We start from the raw sequence: 19,653 nt of genomic DNA on the forward strand, positions 1-19,653 counted from the left end.
TACTTTGTTGGGATGTTTTGCCTTCCTCTGGATCAACTGCGGGTATAGGATTGTGTATATGGGGTTGTATGCTTTTTATTTTTTCTCTCTTTTATTATTTGGAATAAATAAACTTGTGTCTTTTTTTTCAACCAGACTAACTATGTAACTATGTAATTTGCCTTTAGTAAATTAACGTCATAGTCTGTTACGCAGCCTAAAGATGAACAATACTTATTATGCTTTGAAAGAACACCTGGGAAAAGAATAAAAGGAGACAACAAAAAGGGAGAAGAGAAAGATTGAACAGATTGAACAGAAAGGGAAATGTGCACTATTTACTGTGGCAATCCACAACTTTTCACACTAGCGGGGGTGTATGATAGTGCCATGGGTATTCATTTTTTTATTTTTCTATGTTTATGAATGTTTTATTGCATTTTTCTAACCACTTACCAACTGCCTGCCGCCAATTTACGTCGGCCTTTTGACGCTTAATACTGGGGTTACGGCAGCAGATAGCTGCCATAACCCTGGTATTTTTTAAAACGGTGGGCAATCGGCTTTCAGGTAAGGGTGGTCCCAGAGAATTGGGCTAACTTTACTGTTTTCTTTTTTTTTTATTAAAAAAAGTGAATTTTTTCCCAACAAAAATTATGTTTGAAGACCGCTGCGCAAATACGGTGTGATAAAAAATATTGCAACAATCTCCATTTTATTCTCTAGGGTCTCTGCTAAAAAATATATATATAATGTTTGGGGGTTCTAAGTAGTTTTCTAGCAAAAAAAAAAAAAAAAAATTAGCTTGTAAACACCAAGTGTCAAAAATAGGCTTGGTCTTAAAGTGATTTATAAATACAAACAATGAATATATTGGAGTCTTACAAATGCACAGTAAGGCTAGGTTTCCACTAGTGCGGCTACGAAGTCGTGCTACTTCTAGCACGACTTCGTAGCAAAAGTAAACCGCGGCTTCAGTTAGACTTGTCCCTCATATATAGAGGGAAGTCGCGCTCAAAAGTAGTACACGATTTACTTTTGAGGTCGCGGCAACTGAAGCCGCGGCAGTGGAAACGGGTCCCATTGAAAACAATGGGTTTTGACTTGCTGTGCGACTTGACATGTGTCAAGTCGCACCGCAAGTCGCACTAGTGGAAACCGAGCCTAACACTTCACTTGCATAAACAATGGTTAAACACAGATATAACTTTTACATTTCCATAACAGTAAACAAATGGCACTACAAAGCACCGATGCAAGTAACATACTTGTTGCCAAAACATTCTACTTTGAATAGAATCGAATTTGTCATTTTGACTGTGGGGTCTGCAAACAAGGAACAAACACAGATGCATTCCTAGTTCTATCTTGCAACATTAATTATAATTTTTACAGCAAGGTGCATTGCTGTTACAAAGTGGTTAATAAAACAACAGAGACAGAATCTGGAATCCTACAATACAGAGCTTATTTCACATTTTATAAGGTTTTCCTCTATATTTGAGAATGGATGATATACGGAACATGTCATCATAACCTGACTGTAATGAAAATAAGAGCTACTTCTTAGCAAGTGTCCACTACTGAAAGTCAATTTATACCTAAGTAGTTTTGCAAATTATCCAATAGTTGTTTTGGTCAGGGCATGCTTGTAAAAAGAAAATACCTTTAAATTATTTAGCAACCCTCAGAGAATATTCAAGACTGACATTTTATTCCCCAATTCATATCATATAAATGTAATTTATTCAGCATTAGTTTATGTAGAGCTGACATTATGAAACAAGGGAAGTCCCATCTTTAGAGCTATTCCTGTGAGATACACCTATATGTGATATTTACATGTGGGCAGACAGGAAAAAGCCTTTTTATATGATACTGACATTTGCAAAATTATAATTTATATTTGTATGCGTACCTTTGTGTTTTGACTTTTCAGGTTTTTCCTCTTTTATTTGTCTCTCTTTCTGGTGAACTGAAAAATAAATAAAATAGGAACACCTGAAGGGGAATATTTATAAAGCAGTGATTTTGGCATTCACCAAACATTCACTGCAGGTGAAGCACTGAGGTGCATGGGTTTTAAATGTCAATGATTGATTCACTGCCAAGGAAAGTTTGGTGAAAGTTACATTCACTGCTTTTTAAAATATGCCCCTGAGTGGATGACATCTTTTGTGCAGGCATTGTTTGGGTTAGTCAGATTCGTATGGCAAATATTAGAACAAATGTGAGTAATTTTCATCTTTATTAAAATAAATTATATAGGGGGAAACCATTGGGGTACATTTACTAAAACTGGAGAGTGCAAAACCTGGTGCAGTTGTGCATAGAAACCAATCAGCTTCCAAGTTGTATTGGAATATGGGAAAGGAGGTTGGGACTTTAAATGAGACTCATGGCCAACAGAGTCTCCATCCCTAATTGCATGTAAGCAAGAACAAAAACTATGTATTTAAAAACTTGGGACTTTATATGAGGTGTGACCAGCTAATAAAATGGGGGTAAATATAAAGTAAGAAAAAAGGGGAACAACGTAGATTGCATAATAAATTTATTGGTAAAACCAGTAATGCTTAATATGTAGCCCCAAAATATGGGAGTACCATGAATAAAACAATTGTAGATATACAAGACCATAATAATGGTACATGGTAGTACAGTAATATCAAATAATAACATATGTAGGGTACATAAATAAATCATATTAGTGTATACAGTCATAAGACAGTTAATCGCTAATGTATAAACTTGCAGAATTGGCCTGTAGGGGACTCAACGCGTTTCGTGAACAAATTTCACTTCGTCAGGAGTAAGCACAGTTTAGATATCTAGAAAGAATGTACATAGCTAAACAACAGTATATATCCAATAATCACAAGGTCTCAAACCAGTGAGGGTATCACTTACAGTATAATATCGAGTATGTATAAAAATTGGGGGTAATGGGTCATGCAAGGGTATGTCCTGCCAGGGAACTGAGGGGGCGAAGTCCGCGTGTGTCCAGTAGGCATGATGAATCAAAAGGTGATACAAAATGGCTCTCCAAAGAGGGGATCTCAAACCCTTCGCTCTTAGAAATGAATATCTATAATATAGCAAGATGCATAGGTAATTATAAATGATATAGATGAAAATTATAATTATAAAAAGTATGAAAAGGGTGAGATCATGAAGGCGCCAATACCCAAGTGAAGAGCAGGATACTACGTGTATCTAAGGACCCCGTCTGTCATTTATAAGAGCGAAGGGTTTGAGATCCCCTCTTTGGAGAGCCATTTTGTATCACCTTTTGATTCATCATGCCTACTGGACACACGCGGGCTTCGCCCCCTCAGTTCCCTGGCTGGATATACCCTTGCATGACCCGTTACCCCCAATTTTTATACATACTCGATATTATACTGTAAGTGATACCCTCACTGGTTTGAGACCTTGTGATTATTGGATATATACTGTTGTTTATCTGTACATTCTTTCTAGATATCTAAACTGTGCCTACTCCTGACGAAGTGAAATTTGTTCACGAAACGCGTTGAGTCCCCTACAGGCCAATTTTGCAAGTTTATACATGCAATTAACTGTCTTATGACTGTATACACTAATATGTTTTATTTATGTACCCTACATATGTTATTATTTGATATTACTGTACAACCATGTACCATTATTATGGTCTTGTATATCTACAATTGTTTTATTCATGGTACTCCCATATTTTGGGGCTACATATTAAGCATTACTGGTTTTACCAATAAATTTATTATGCAATCTACATTGTTCCCCTTTTTTCTTACTTTATATTTACCCCCATTTTATTAGCTGGTCACACCTCACTTAAAGTCCCAAGTTTTTAAATATTTTTTAATAAATATTTTTTGTTCTTGCTTCCAAGTTTTATTGTCAAAACCGAATCGAACGTGCGCATGCGCGCGGGCACGAGTGAGGACATGTCCTAGCTGCGCTCCGCACACCACCGGCCACAACCTAGCTATAATTAGCGGCGGGAGACGGCGAGTTCGCCCCACCTGACGACCGGAGCGGCGGTGGAACTGCCATGAAGCGGGGGAGCGCGGGGCCGCCCAGGAAAAGGCAGAACAAGCAGCTTAACAAGCGGGACGGATTGAGGCCTACTTCAGCCAGTAAGTCCTCCTTGCCAAATATGGCGCCAGGCAAGCAGAGCGCGCGGAGCGGCCGGGATGCAGCCCAGGAGAGGTCTCCGGCACCAGCTTCTCCCCACCTGCCGGCCTCTTCCCCCTTTGGGGAGGATTTGGGGGACCCCTTTTCTTACCAACAGTCTGGACGATCGGGAGGGAGCCCGGGCACGGCGGCGGGGTACGGAGTCCCATCCCCCGCAGCCTCATACAGCGAACCTGCACCATCTGGTTCCCCGGGATCCTCCTTGGACAGGAACATGGCTGAACTGGCGGACTCCATGTTCAGTCAACATAGCCCCTCGGGTGCAGACCAAGCGCCCCCCCAGGTCACCTATTCGGGGGACGCAGTTTTGCTGGCACGGTTCTCTGCCTTGCTGCAACAGGAACTGTCTAAGGCCTGCACAAAAATCACTACAGACATCAAGCAGGACTTTCAAGCTTTTGGGGTTCGGCTGGATGCCATTGAAAGCAAGGTGGACGGTTCCCTACAAAGGGTTAATCAGAATACCAAATTGGTGACCCAGTTGCACGACAGGCTAGAAGAGGCCTATTCCAAGATCGAGGACCTTGAAAACAGGTCGCGCCGTTACAATGTGCGCATTAGGGGTCTCCCGGAAAAACATCAGGACCTGGAGGCAGCGGTACAAGACCTCATGAGAGACCTGATCCCTGATATTTCCCCCCATCAGCTTGAGGTGGATCGGGTTCATAGGGCCCTTACAGCGCCCCGGCAGGATGGTCTCCCTCGGGATATCATACTGAAACCACATTACTACAAAATCAAGGAGAAAATGATGTCCACAGCCAGGAATCGCCCGGATCTCTCCTTGTTCGGCTCTCCCATACAGCTTTTTACAGATCTAGCTCCTTCCACAGTTCAGAAACGTCGGACCCTCAAGCCTTTATTGCAACAACTGATGAATCACCAAATTAAGTACAGATGGTCCTTTCCTTTTAGACTCTCCTTTTCCTACGGAGGCAAGAATTATTCGTTCAATAATTTCCATGATGGTGAGGACCTTCTGCTGGAACTGGGCATATTATCCAGGGAACCTCGCTCTTCAACTTCAGCTGCAGGGCCGGATCGTCCTCTGTCTCCGTTGTGGTCTCGTCGGGATCCTCCGTCCTCTCGGAAGAACGACAACCGCAAGACTTGAAGAGTGTTTGGGAACTGGTCTCACCTTTTTTATGGTTTTTCCTTTTTGTGGTTCGTATTCTTTTTTGTTTTTCTTAGATGGGCTTCCCTTCCCTGTCAATCCCGGCCAATGCCAAGTTTGTGGCGGCGGCTGGGTGAGGGAGGGGAAGAGAGTTTTCACGGCCGCCTCCGGTCGGTGAGCACATACTTATATTTTTCTTGTACCTGCTGGACTGAACTTTGAGGCCGCTACCTGTTTAGATTTTGTTTAACTTTGGGGCTTTTTGTTTGGTTCCCTTTCTGTATTGGGACTCCTATCTGGGTTTTTTAATTTTTTTTTTTTTTTCATGCTCTGGATGCCCTGTGGGGGTGAACTCTCCAGGGGAAGTTTGGAGTTCGGTCGCCGGGAGACCCGGCTTGCTTCCTGCAGCCCAGGCTTTGGGAGCGGGGTGGGTGGGGGCTTCTGGCTCCTCACATCTCACAGGGGATGGGGCGACTCCGGGGAGCGGGGTTCTTCTGCTCCTCAGCCGCAACTTACTTTTGTGCATTTTTCAGGTTGTGGCCCGGGGTGTTCCCGCATGCCACTTTGGTGAATTTGCCCTTATCTTGGGATGGGGGCAACCTCACATCAATCACCCCAGGTTTGGGAACTGGGGGAATACCATTCCCAGGTACTGTTTTTTGTGTTTATATTGATAGTTTGTACGGATTGGGGGGTAACTCCCCCTGCCGCTTCTTATGCTCTTCCTAATCCTTTTCTTTTTCTTCTCTGTTCTTGGACCCTGACTCTGCGTGCCAAACCCACTGTGAGGCCCCGGGGCAGCCGGACGGCTTGGACTCCGCTCGGAGAACGGTTGAGACCTGTTGAGATGCGACCAGGTGAGTGCAGTCTACCGGACCACCATGACACCCTCTAGTTCCACTAAGTTCTCCATTATCTCTCATAACGTGCAGGGTTTTAATTCCCCAGTGAAGCGTACCAAGGCTTTCCTGCACTACAAGCGCCAGAAAGCTGACATATTATTATTACAGGAAACGCACTTTTCTAAAAATTCGGCCCCGCGTTACCTCTCGTCCCACTTCCCACAGTTTTATCTGTCTTCGGGTCAGGAAAAGAAGAGGGGGGTAGCTATATGCTTCTCGCGCAAGGTTCCGTTTACCCCGGTCACTGTGGTTCGGGATAAGGAGGGCAGGTATTTAATGGTGGTGGGGTCGATTGCCGACCAGCTGGTCTCGTTCGTTTCCTATTATGCACCTAACTCGGGACAGGTGGCCTTTTTTCATGATATGCTACGCACTTTGCTCCCCAAGGCTCAGGGTAGGGTGGTCCTGGGGGGGGATAGCAATCTTCCCCTAGAGCACACTCTTGATAAATCGGTCCCGGGCAAGCCTAGATATAGACATCTACCCAGGAATGGGCATAAACTGGCTCGTCTCCTACATGACTGGGACTTGCTGGACCTCTGGAGGGAATTTAACCCGTCCCAGAGGGACTATACACATTTTTCCCATGTGCATGGCACTTACTCTAGGATTGACCACGTGTTCGCCAGCTCTGCTCTGGCCCCGTTTGTGTGCTCGGCGCGGATCTTGGCGACCCCGTGGTCGGACCATTCGCCGGTTCAGATTCAGCTTACGGCCCTGTGGTCCCGGCCGGGACCCTCCCCATGGCGGCTCAATGCAACTTTACTGTCTGATCCGGGGGTTCTGGAAGAGGTGGAGCGAGACATTAAACTATTTTTCCAGGAAAATGATACGGGGGATACTTCTCCGACCATTACTTGGGCGGCTCACAAGGCCACGATTCGCGGAAAATTAATTCAAATTGCGGCACGTTTGAAGCGCAACCGCGAGAGCACCATAAAAACGCAAGAACAGACCCTGACGGCTTTGCTCCAGGAGCAGAGGACGCATCCCCAGGTGGACCTCAGGGATAAAATAGATGCGGCTAGACTGGCCCTGAACTTGAGCCTCACGACCCAGGCCGAGAAGTGTCTTCGCTGGTCCCGCCATAGATATTACACCATGGGAGACAAGCCGACCACGCTTTTGGCGCGGAAATTGGTCCCTCGTCCCTTTACTTCTGCCCTTCCTAGGTTGCGGTTACGGACTGGGGCGCTATCTCGTAACCCGGAATTGCTCACGTCCGAATTCACGAGGTTCTATACTAAGCTCTATCGAGAGCCGACAGCTTACGATCGGGGGCAGGCAGACGCCTTTTTTGCGGAACTCGATTTGCCGTCACTATCACAATCTCATGCAACACTTATGGACGAGGCGATCACGACGGCGGAGGTGGCACAGGCCATTAAGGGCTTGCATCCCTCCAAGGCCCCGGGGCCCGATGGTTTTTCGGGCATGTACTATCGCAAGTTCCAGGAAACCCTGACCCCTCACCTATGTGCCCTTTTCAATGCACTTCGGTCGGGTGAACCCCTTCCGCCTCAGGAAAACGTAGCATATATACACGTCCTTCCTAAACCGGGTAAGGATCATAGCATTTGCGATAATTATCGCCCGATTTCCTTAATCAATTCTGACCTAAAAATTTTGGCTAAGGTTATGGCAGCCAGACTTTGCTCTTTCTTGCCTACGTATATACACCCTGACCAGGCCGGGTTTGTCCCGGGTCGTCAGACCTCGGATCAGACCAGGCGGGTCTTGGACATTATCTCGGCGGTTCAGTCGAACTGGGACGGGGGAGGGCCTCGTAGGGGTATGCTTCTTTCGTTGGATATACACAAAGCCTTCGATTCCCTTTCTTGGGATTACCTGTTCGATGTTCTGGCTCGCTTCGGCTTCGGCCCCACCTTTCTCACTTTGCTCCGGACCCTATATAGCACACCTAAGGCGACCCTTAGGCTGAAGGGTTGCTCCTCGGGACCTATCCCCACAAGAAGGGGCACCCGCCAGGGTTGCCCCCTGTCCCCTCTCCTCTTTGTTCTAGCGTTAGAACCACTCGCGATCAAGATCCGGGCCTCGCCTGATGTCCGAGGCTTGGTATGTGGGGGAAGAGTGCATAAATGCGTCCTCTTTGCGGACGATCTTTTGGCAGTGGTTTCCTCTCCTCTTACGACCTTGCCCAATCTGTTTGCATTACTAGACTCTTTCTCGGGAATCTCGGGGTTGCGTGTTAATCAGAATAAGTCACAGGCTATGAATCTTTCTCTGGAAGTTGGGACGGTGGTGTCGCTACGAAACTCCTTCAAATTTACCTGGTGCTCAGACTCTCTCCCTTATTTGGGAATTAATCTAACCCCAACCCTGCACACTTTGTACGCTAAAAATTATCCACCCTTGTTTGCCCGGTTGAGGGAGGACATGGGAAGGTGGTCATTACATCCCCCTTCATGGTTTGGTAGACTGCATTCGATCAAAATGAACGTCCTTCCGAGGGTACTATATTTATTTCGTACACTGCCGGTAGCTCTGCGCAGGACAGATGTGCTTAAGTTTCAGAGCCAAATCCTCTCATTTATCTGGGGGAACAAGAGACCTAGGGTGAATAAGAAGACGCTATATACCCCCAAAACCAGGGGAGGTCTTGGGGTACCGGACCTGATGAAATATTATCACGCAGCACAAATGGCCCAATTAATACAGTACCACTCCCATCAGTCCCCTACAGCCTGGATGAGCATGGAAGCAAGTTGTATACCGGATGGGGTGGTCTCCCATGTTATGTGGTTGCCACCTAGAGATCGCCCCCCCATTCTATGTCCAGCTTTATCCCACTCTTTAGCCATCTGGGATCGTTTGTCTAGAACACATGCCTTTCGATCCCCCCACACCCCCATGGCCCCCATTCTCAATAATAGCGGGTTCCCCCCGGGTCTCTCCCCCAGGTCCTTTCAATGGTGGACGAATAAGGGTCTCATCCGCATAGCAGATCTATGCGACCATAGAGGTTTCCTTAAACGACAGCAGCTGGTTGACAAATACGCTTTGCCTCGGTCCGAATATTTTAGGTACACTCAGATTGACCACTATGTACGTACACTGTCTCGCCTCTCAGACCTGACCACAATGACGCCTGTAGAGTATTTATGCCGCAACTTTGATAAATTACGGGGCTACATTTCCATGGTTTATAACGTGTTAACTGACTCACCTATAAAACTTCCTTATATGCTCCGTTGGGAAACCGACATCCAGGACACCTTTGAGCTGGCGGACTGGCATGTTATGGCTCAGGAGGCCTCCAGGTCACTGATCAACACCTCCATCGTAGAAGCGAATTATAAAGTGTTGCTCCGCTGGTACATGGTGCCGGCCAGAATAGCAACTTTCGTCCAGGGCGCATCTTCTCTGTGCTTTCGGGGTTGCGGCCAGGAGGGTACCATGTTTCACGTTTGGTGGCAGTGCCCCAAAGTGCGGCGTTTTTGGATCAGGGTGTACAATTTTATTTACACCTTGACCCAGGTTAACCTAATCAAATCTCCACAGCAGGCCCTGTTGGGTCAGAAGGTGGGTGCGGCCACGAGAGCGCAGAGGCGGCTTATCACTTTTATCTTTACAGCAGCAAAAATTACCATAGCCAGGTCCTGGAGGTCTCCTGTTATACCATTTGAGCAGTTGAGGCACAAGCTGTCCTGGATTATGCTGAATGAGCGGCTGTCGGCACAATTGGACGACAAGCTGCGCGGATTTGATAAAGTGTGGGAGCCCTGGCTCAGTTATCTGACGGGGCCGGCTTAAGGGAGGTCCAGGGGGCGGGGTGCGGAGTTGGGTCCATTCTTTTTCTCATCTTCCTTTATTCTATCGCTTCTTCTTCCCTTTCTTTTCTCGCGTTTCTTTTTTTCTTTACCTTTCTTCTTTGCCTTTTCAGTACTTTTCGCTTAGCATGGGGCTGCCTTGAAGAGGGCACGTAGCTATGTACCCTAGCACTTTTTACCTACTCAGGAGAATACGCTTTTGTAGCCTATCTCAAAGGCCTCTGTTGGATTTTTATGCGGGGTAAATACTGTGGGTTTACTGTTTGCCTCTGGGCTTGTTACAGTTTGTTGCAGCACGGGCCTAGCCCCTAAATGATGCCAAATGTTGTTGTTCTGAAGTATATGTTAAAATTCTCAATAAAAATTATTGAAAAGTAAAACCGAATCGAACAAGCTGAAGTTAGATGCATACCTGTGCCAGATTTTTCACTCTTCGGTTTTAGTAAATCAATGTATATAATGATATAGAATAACCACTTAAGGATCAAGCCTATTTCTAACATATATTATATACAAGTTCAAATCATTACTGTTTGCTAGAAAATTACTTAGAACCCCCAAACATTGTATATTATTTTTTATCAAAGACTCTGGAGAATAAAATAGTGGTCATTGCAATATTTTTTTGTCATGCAGTACTTGCGTAGCGGTCTTTCTAACACAATTTTTTGTGGAAAAAATATATTTCACTGAATTAAAAAAAAAAAAAAACATTAAAGTTAGCCCAATTTTTCTTCTAGATTATGAAATATTATGTCAAGCTAAGTAAATAGATACCTAACAGGTTACGGTTTGAAATTGCGCACACTCATGGAACGGCGACAAACTACAGTACTTAAAAATCTCCAAAGGGCGACGCTTTAAACATTTTTAACGGTTACCAGTTTAGAGTTACAGAGGAGGTCTTTTACTAGAATTATTGCTCTCGCTCTGGCAATCGTGGCGATTTGTGTGATTTGAACACTGTTTACATTTGCGGACGCGACTTATGCATGCATTTTCTTTGGAGTGCGAGCTCGCGGTTACGGGGGGGGGGGGGGGCGCTTTACATTTTTTTCCTATTTATTTTCTCTTTTATTTTTAGCACTTTAAAAAAAATACAAATCTGATCACTTTTATTGCTGTCACAAGAAATGTAAACATCTCTTGTGACAGTAATAGGCAGTAAAAGGCATAAAAGAGTAATATACTCTTTATGGAGGGATCTGGGGGTTAAAAAAGATCCCATACCCCTCCACTGCATTTCAAAGCATTTAAAACGCTAAAAATTAAATTTTTGAATACTGACATTTTTTTTTAAATTGGCGCCGTCGGCAGCCGAGTAAACCGGAAGCGATGTAGCTTCCGGGTTACATGATCGTAGATCCGATTGAAGCGGAATCCGGCTTTGTTCGGGACTCTAACCAGTGGGACCGGAGTGGCAGAATGTGGCGGGAGGAGGGGGGGAGAGCCCCCACCCGCTCGCTGAAATAATGGCCGAGCGGCTGCTGAACCGCATTGGTTGTTATCTCCAGAAAGCTGACAGCCGGCTCTAAAAAATGGTAGCTGCAGGCATCACCCAGTACAACCACTTCCTCAAGCTGACGTACAGGTACGTCAGTTTGTGATAAGTAATTAAAAAAGAAGTTCACCCTAAAACTAAAATCTGTAAGTACACAGGCATCCACAATCCAAGACTAACATATCTTTCCCTGCAAAGAAGAAATCAGTATACATACCTTTTCTGAAGCAGATCCAGTCCAGTCTCCAGTGGCGGAAGCTCTGCAGAGGACACGGCCGACAACAGCTGTGAAATGAAGGGGAAGTGACATCACCCATAGAGTTACTATGGAAAATAAAGGATGAGGGGAGAAGCGCCACTGGAGTGCAGTATAAAGTGTCACACTTGACAAAGGAGTGCGCATGCTTGACCACGGCATGTTGCGCATGCTCCGAAACATGTAGTGATGCCCGGATACGCCCACTAAGCCCAGACTGCCCGTGACGTCAGACGCTGCCGGCTGCCGCCACCACAGCTCTCTGCATCTCCTCAGCCGTCCCGATTTGGAAGCCGCCTGAGATCAGCCTCGGACTCCTCCCAGACGATCGGACCGCACCAGGACACAGAGAAGGTGACCAGCCACCCCACTGAGGGCACCACAGTGATTGTTTTTATTCTATCCCAGATGTGAGTTACCTATCCTGCTTGTTCTTAACCAATAAAACCTTTTTATACTGCACTCCAGTGGCGCTTCTCCCCTCATCCTTTATGTACACTTCGAGCTGCTTCGCTCAGCCGGATAGCAGCCCTAAGTGCTGCCCAGCCCAGTAACTTCTCCCCCTATCCACCCGGACCAGTGGATTTTTACTCCCCACCCCCTCCCCTTTGCACCGAGGCCAGCCTAACATTATTTATCACAGGCACTGGAATCTTTTACCCCATCCCAAGGCTCCTCCAGCGTGCAGCCCCTTTATGTGCCAGTACTTATTGACTCCCACCTGACTGCCAGCTCCCACTATCTGCCACAACAGAGAGTTGCACCCCCTGTGAGCACCGATTTACATACTTTTTATCTCATAGAGTTACTATGGGGCTTCCATTGTTGGCTGCCTCCTCTGCACCCGCCTCCACAGAGAAGCCACTGCTGACAGCTGAGCATGGGACTGGACTGGAGCGGTTTCAGAAAAGGTATGTAAAGCGATTTCTTCTTTACAGGGCTAGATAGGTTAGTCTCAGATTGTGGATGCAAGTAGATTTACAGATTGCAAGTAGATTTACAGATTTTAGTTTTAGGGCAAACTTCTACTCTAACATTATCAATAGAATATCTTTGATGATTCATTGTGTAATATTTTATATTTTGTTCTTGATCTCAAATGTTAATTTTAACAATAATAAAACAAATGATCCAAAAGGACAACAAAATTAGAAGAAGACAAGGGTTTGATCTTGATGAATGCACCTTTGTTTAACCAAGCTAAGCAATGTAATAATATACTGGGGATGTAAAAGGTAATAAAATGTGCTTCATAGTGTTTTTTGTCAAATAGTATGACACATCCTAAATTTGAATTATTCTTGCACAAGATACATTACACAGTAAATAATATATGGGATCAAACTTTTCATAACACATATACAGTATATTGTCCTACAGTCACTGTGAGAGATCAGCTTTAAATATAACTGGGAAGAAAGTGAAGGGGGGGGGGGAGCAAACAAATCAACACAAAATCTTTAAAGAGTAAAATATATTCATTTTTAGAATGGTTGAATACTACCATTCTAAAAATGTATATATTACTCTTGAATGATTTTGTGCTGAGTTGTTTGCTTTCCCCCTTCACTTTCTTCCCAGTTGAAAATCAGAAAATCATGTCTCTGGCTATCCATATCTGATTGCCTGTTTCTGCCTCACTTATGGGCTATAAAAGGACTTGCCAATGCATATAGTCACACAAGTACACTTCTCTATGTTCATGTGCATTCTTGTTGGTGCAAATGTACAGCTGATTGGCTTTTGACCTGTTCTGCTGATGGTATAAATGCAGATTTTGCAAATGGAATAAAGCCCAGTACACACGCACAGATTGTTGGCCAACTGATCGGCCAACTTTTGTCCAGTGTTGTTTGTTGGTTGAAATGTGCTCTAGACTTGCGCTGGACTTTTGTTGGCCAACAAAAACTAACTTCAGAAGTGATGTCATGTGATGGTTGACTTTCCGTGTGTTTTTTCTTCTCTGAGCATGCCCAGTCTTGCTCATCTGATTTTTGTCTGCCGAAATCTGTACTGATTGAGGAACAATCGGCCGTTCTTTGTTGGCCAACAAAAATTTTATAGCATGCACACCAGATTTTTTTCGGCCGAAAATTCGCAGTTGGTTGTCGGAAGCATCATACTAACAAGCCTACAATCGGCAGATCGGACGTTGGCCGACAATTTACGGCCAACAATCTGTGCGTGTTTACGGGGCTTTAATCAAGAATTTGTCTCTGCAGATGTAGTAATAGATTGCATCTCACCTCGAACCTCCTCTACCTGAATCCCCAGATTTATTGACATTGCTTTTGTATTCAAGTTTGTTTCTCATAGTTGGTATTTATTTTCTTTCTTCTGTCTTTTGTTAGACTATTGACTGCAGTCTATTTTATTCTTCCATTGCTTGGTTAATTTTACTGGTTTAGATACTCCAGTGACCTATTCTGGGAGCATTCAGGGAGCATCTTGAGGAAAATGTGGTTTACCATGGGAAAGACAGTGGTTACAGTGGGCATCATACATGAGCTAAAGCTTGGGCCATACAAGTATTGGTCAACCAGCTAGTTTTTAGGGCAAAATTATGTGATTTCTGTTTATCAAAAGACCTGCAAATTTTGCCAAAAAATATGTGCAATACAATATTACTACTTGCATGTAAATCATTGTGAATGTTCCGGTAACATACCCTATGAGTTATACACTGGGAAACTGTATGCGTGTTCACACTTATATACCAGTACACCCTGCTTGCTGACATGTGCCAGCAGTGGTACCCACACAGCAACATCAGCATTGTCCAGTAATGTTTTCAATGTTGTTTGGAACATTAACTTATTTGTAATCAATTCCATAAATATCTAGCAATAACCTTGCCAATCTAATAGGCTGTTTGTAGCTCTAGGTATGGCACAAAATTAAGAACAACCCCCTTACCTACAATATAATGTCAGGAGCCTGAACAAATTATCAGGAGGTCCAGAGTCAGAACTGTTCCCACTTACATTGTTCATATGCACATGTTGTTCCTCTAGCTGTGTAAGGAAAGGCTTGTCAATAGACAAGATGACTCCTCTGGATGGAATCTGTAAAAAGGCTAAAAAATGTTCCCTTTCATGCTTGCAAGAATTGGGCACTAGCTAATGCATATGTGCATGTGCATACTTGCGTGCGCACACGTGCCGTTGCGCATTATCGTGCACGTCGGCACTCACGTGACAGATGTTGGCACCAAACGGGCTACTTAAACTCGGCCAGTGCTCAGGATCAGTGCTGCTTTGTCTTCAGCCTCTTGTTTATCCTATGACCCTTTGATTCTATATCCTGATTCCAGTTGCTGACCCGGCCTATTCTAACCACTCTCTGAACTCCGCCTGCACAGACTTTGGCTTGTCCCCTAACCTCCGCTTCTGTCTGCTCCATTGGATCCTGCTTTACTGATAAGTTCCAGACCTGGCTTTTTCCTGACCATGCACCTGCCTGTGCCCTGTACCTGATCCATCATGTCTGTGTTTGACCCAGCCTGCCTGACTCTGCTATTCTGCCTGCTTTTGCCAGTATCAGCTGCCTACCTGCTCACCTGTTTACTGGAGCAGTCTGTAGACATCTCCTAACCAACGTGGACATCTGCCCTACTGTTAGCAAGACTTACAGGCACTCATGCCACTCTGTACTCCTGCGCCTCCTGTATACACTATCAGGGGCCCCGAGTCAGAGGTGTAAGAGAGGCCTTCCTCCCCATATCAGGCTCTGCTACCAGGTACATGATAAACTGCTGGCATTGTTCTCCAAATTATAAAAATGCTAACATTTGGAATTTACAAATGAAAATCTGTCCTGTTCCTCCACATTTTTTGTTGCTTGTTGCTGTGACCACACACAGGAAAGCTATACATAACTGTAAAGCAAAAGCTCCTTTTTTTACATTTTAAAGGCTTAAAGCCCAACTCCTTGCAAAAGAAAAGTATTCCCATTCATTGGGGCTGTAACCACACGCACTGGTTAACTGCTCATTTTTGTCTAGGGGAGAGGAGAAAGGAGAATTATTTACCTAATCCTGTGCTCCTCCCAGCACCAGACTGGTCAAGAACCCCTGCGCTCTAGTGGTATTGAGTTGCTGACTGTTCCCGATGTCCTCAAACTCAAATCAGGTTCCATAGACCAGGAACAGCCCACCGCTGGACCGCCTTCTTCTCACCCATAGACAAAAGTAGCAGTCGACCTGTGCAGTGCACAGCCCCACTGCATTGAAAAACTTGTTTTTGCCCAGAGTTGGGTTTTAACATTTCTTAAAGAACCTTGTTGTTTATACAGCTTGATGACTTATTAGCAGTGATTCATCACTTATCGAACAGCTAAGACAAGCTGTGCCTAAAATCAAGCAGTTCTGCTCTGCTGTCTTTTTAGATAGGCCATAGTAAAAAAAAACAGGGGATTTATATACTGTATGTGTGTGTGCGCATGGGTGTGTGTATGTATGTACATTATATATATATATATATATATATATATATATATATATATTATTTTTATTTATTTTTTTAACTGATATAACATATCAATTTCCAAAAACATACTGTATATATATATATATATATATATATATATATATATATATATATATATATATATATATATATATATACACTGTATATAATACTCGACCCATACCTGTTATAGCTTCCCTTTAACTCATGGCTTTTGAGAGAAAGCTATAATGTTGTACTGTATGTGTTTTAAAGTTTAACTTTTTTCCTTTAAACTGCATTCTGAAGAAATAACTAGTCAAGGATAAAATGATTTCCTGTCTTGATATACAGTATCCTTGAGACTAGTATTAAAGTCTTCGAGCTACAAAACAGAGACAGAATAATATCAAAGCAACACATAGTGATCTGAAATTATCAAAGGATCAGATCTTTTCCCCTTCAGCAGAATTTCTTTCATTGATAAACAGAATGACATATTTTTATATTGGGCTCTGTCCCTGATTGAGGCCTCCAGCTTTTGGTGAACAGTACTCAGTTTTGACACACAGTTGCCAGTTAATTAGTATACATAATATAAAAAATAATATTAATGCTTTCATTCTTATCTAGAGTGCATCCTGAATATAATCACTTATGCATTTCCTTACTTCTTTGCACAGCTTTGGCGTGAAGTTGTTCATGTATTTCTTCTCTGTCTATGTGGACCACTAAAAAAAAAAAAATCAAACATCTGTTAAAACAAGCTAACATTTACATTTTGAAAATAAAGCAGGGGCAACAGTAAACACACTTGGTTTTCTTGCAAATAAAACAGTTTTTCCTAATCAGATAATATATCCTAAATAATATCCTAAAATATGGATTCTTGAGCCTATCAATTAGGTAAAGTAGCATAAATGACTGCATATACACTCTTTCCTTCTAGCCAACTTATCTAATGGCTTTGCCTCTCCTTTGTTAGTCAGCCAGTTTTTCTTTTGGATTTACTCAGTTTATCCTTTACAGACTTGTCTATCTTCCCCATGTCTCAGCAGTAACTAAAGATGACTGAGCTCTAAAACTTCTTGTTATGGGGGTAATAAGCAAAACTATTAAAATGTTCATTTTGCAAAGTAGAGCTGATTTCACTTCAGTCATCTTATGTACAAATAAAATTCACAAAAAAATTCCTGTAATTATTGGATGTTTGAAGAGTGCACAAGTTCACCAGGCTAAGTGAACATTCTACACCATTAGTAGATCAATACTATTATTTGCTATGCAAGTCTAAGATGTTCTAACACATATCCAAACTGAAAAGAAAGTCAAATTTGTATTTGTCAGAACAACAAAATGTACCAGGCAAAGAGAAGCATATGGGTCTGCTTAACCATTTGCCGACTGGCCACCGCATATGTGGCAAAGTGCCGCTATGGCGCAAATTGCCATACCTGTACGTCATTTCGTTAAATAGCCACTAGATGGCACGATCGAGCAGCTGGAGGCCCAAACGCACCATGATTGGCTAGCGGGAATGTCAATCAATGGATCTGGTGGACCTGATGCCTGACAGCCATCCGCGATCATCCCTGGGAGAGACAGAACCGCAATCTGCCCATGTAAACAAGGCAGATCACCATTCTGAAAAGGGGCAAGATGGAGATCTTGTGTTCCTGCTAAGCAGGGACCAGGATCCCTTTCTTTCCCTAGTCAGGGTAACCCCCCCATAGTTTGTAGGCACCCCCTAGGGACACACTTAACCCTTTGATCACCCCTGATCTTATCCCCCATTCCTGCCAGTGTCATTAGTGCAGTGACTGTGCATTTTTTTTAGCTCTGATCACGGTATTGGTGTCACTGGTCCCCAAAAAGTGTAAGTTATATGTTTGATTTTTCAATTGCAATGTCACAGTCCTGCTAAAAAAATTGCTGATCGCCGCCATTACTAGTAAAAAAAAAAAAAATTTAAATAAAAATATTGCATCGTTTAGATGCTATAACGTTTGCGAAAACCAACCAATATATGCTTATTGGGATTTTTTTTAACCAAAAATATGTAGCAAAATACATATTGGCCTAAACTGATAAAATTATTGGCTGTGTTTTATAGCAGAAAGTAAAAAATATTGTTGTTTTTTTTCGAAATTGTTGCTCTCTTTTTGTTTATAGCACAAAAAATAAAAGCCGCAGAGGTGATCAAATACCACCAAAAGAAAGCTCTATTTGTGAGAAAAAAAGAACATCAATTTTATTTGGGTACAGCGCCACACGACTGCGCAATTGTCAGTTAAAATAACATAGTGAGGTACTGCAAAAAATGGCCTGGTCATTAAGGGGGTAAAACCTTCTGGTCCAGAACTAGTTAAACAATTAAAATTATGGCCAGAGTGGTAGACCCTAAAACTGCACAGTTGCTGGTAACATTTATTAATTTGACAGAACAAAATGACATTGCTAGCATAATGTGAACTTGTTACATGTAGTTACCAAACAGAGGTTTACATAGCAGTACAGCTGTTCATTTATTTGCATTTTGATGTACAAAATATTTTTATTAGTTTATTTAAGATACCAATTTTGGAGGCAACCATATATGCACATACATTTTAGATTTAAAAAAAGTACACAAATACCTTTGTATTATTTTGATTAAGTATACAATTGGAAATTTTAAAAAAAGAGTATCACTAGTTTTATACATTCTAAAACAATAGTGAGAAATTGCAAAGGATAAAAATAGTTTCCAGGGCCGTTGCCTTTAGAAACAGCAAATCAACTCGCGGATCTTTATGTCCTGAAGGCTCATCTTTTAGAGGATGACAGCAGCTAGAAGGAAAATTGGAACTTGTTTTCATTGACTGCAGCTGATCAGTGAAAAATTCCACTAGATTACCTTCGTATTTATGACACTGTACCTAGGAGTTGTCTTACAGTAACCTTTGGTGAGTAATGCATCAATAATCCATGGCTAACACCAATTTCCATAAATAACAAGTAGATAGTTCCAAAAGTGGAACCTCCGCTCATTTGCTTTCCCTCCCCAAAGGTGCCACATTTGGCACCTTACAGGGGGGAGGGGGGAGGGGGGAATGGGTACACTGAAAGTTCCATCCTCCTTCTCCTTCCCCCTCCACCGAGCCTATGAGAATGCGCAGCACGCTTCGTGCATGCGCAATAGGGAACTGGCTGTGAACCCGAAAGGCTTCATTGCCAGTTTCCCTTAGAAAGAATGACGGTGGCAGCACCCAGCAGCCAATCCAAAATTCAGCTGGGGAGCTGACATTGTGGGCTCCCTGGACAGGTAAGTGTCTATATACTGTATTAAAAGTCAGCAACTACAGTATTTGTAGCTGCTGACTTAAAAATGTTTTTCTCTAGGTGGAACTCCTCTTTAGGCATATCCTCACTGTTATTACATAAAGTATCCCTAAATGAACCTGCGATCAGGCAAAACAGTTTTTC

General features: G+C 43.3%; 1 protein-coding gene across 1 annotated transcript in view; it reads right to left on the bottom strand.

The window, feature by feature from the left end:
• TRDN (triadin) overlaps window positions 1-19,653 on the bottom strand; it is a gene marked incomplete at its 3' end in the record, with an annotated part of 647,190 nt that overhangs the window by 486,027 nt on the left and 141,510 nt on the right. The window contains exons 7-8 of the mRNA XM_082250910.1: window positions 16,860-16,919; window positions 1,898-1,954 (exon numbers count right to left, since the gene is read on the bottom strand). Of these exons, the coding sequence (XP_082107036.1) occupies window positions 1,898-1,954; window positions 16,860-16,919 (117 nt within the window). The remainder of the gene's footprint in view (window positions 1-1,897; window positions 1,955-16,859; window positions 16,920-19,653) is intronic.

Source organism: Pelophylax lessonae (genome assembly GCF_965119305.1).
Source record: "Pelophylax lessonae genome assembly, chromosome: 3".
Classification (NCBI taxonomy): Eukaryota; Metazoa; Chordata; class Amphibia; order Anura; family Ranidae; genus Pelophylax; species Pelophylax lessonae.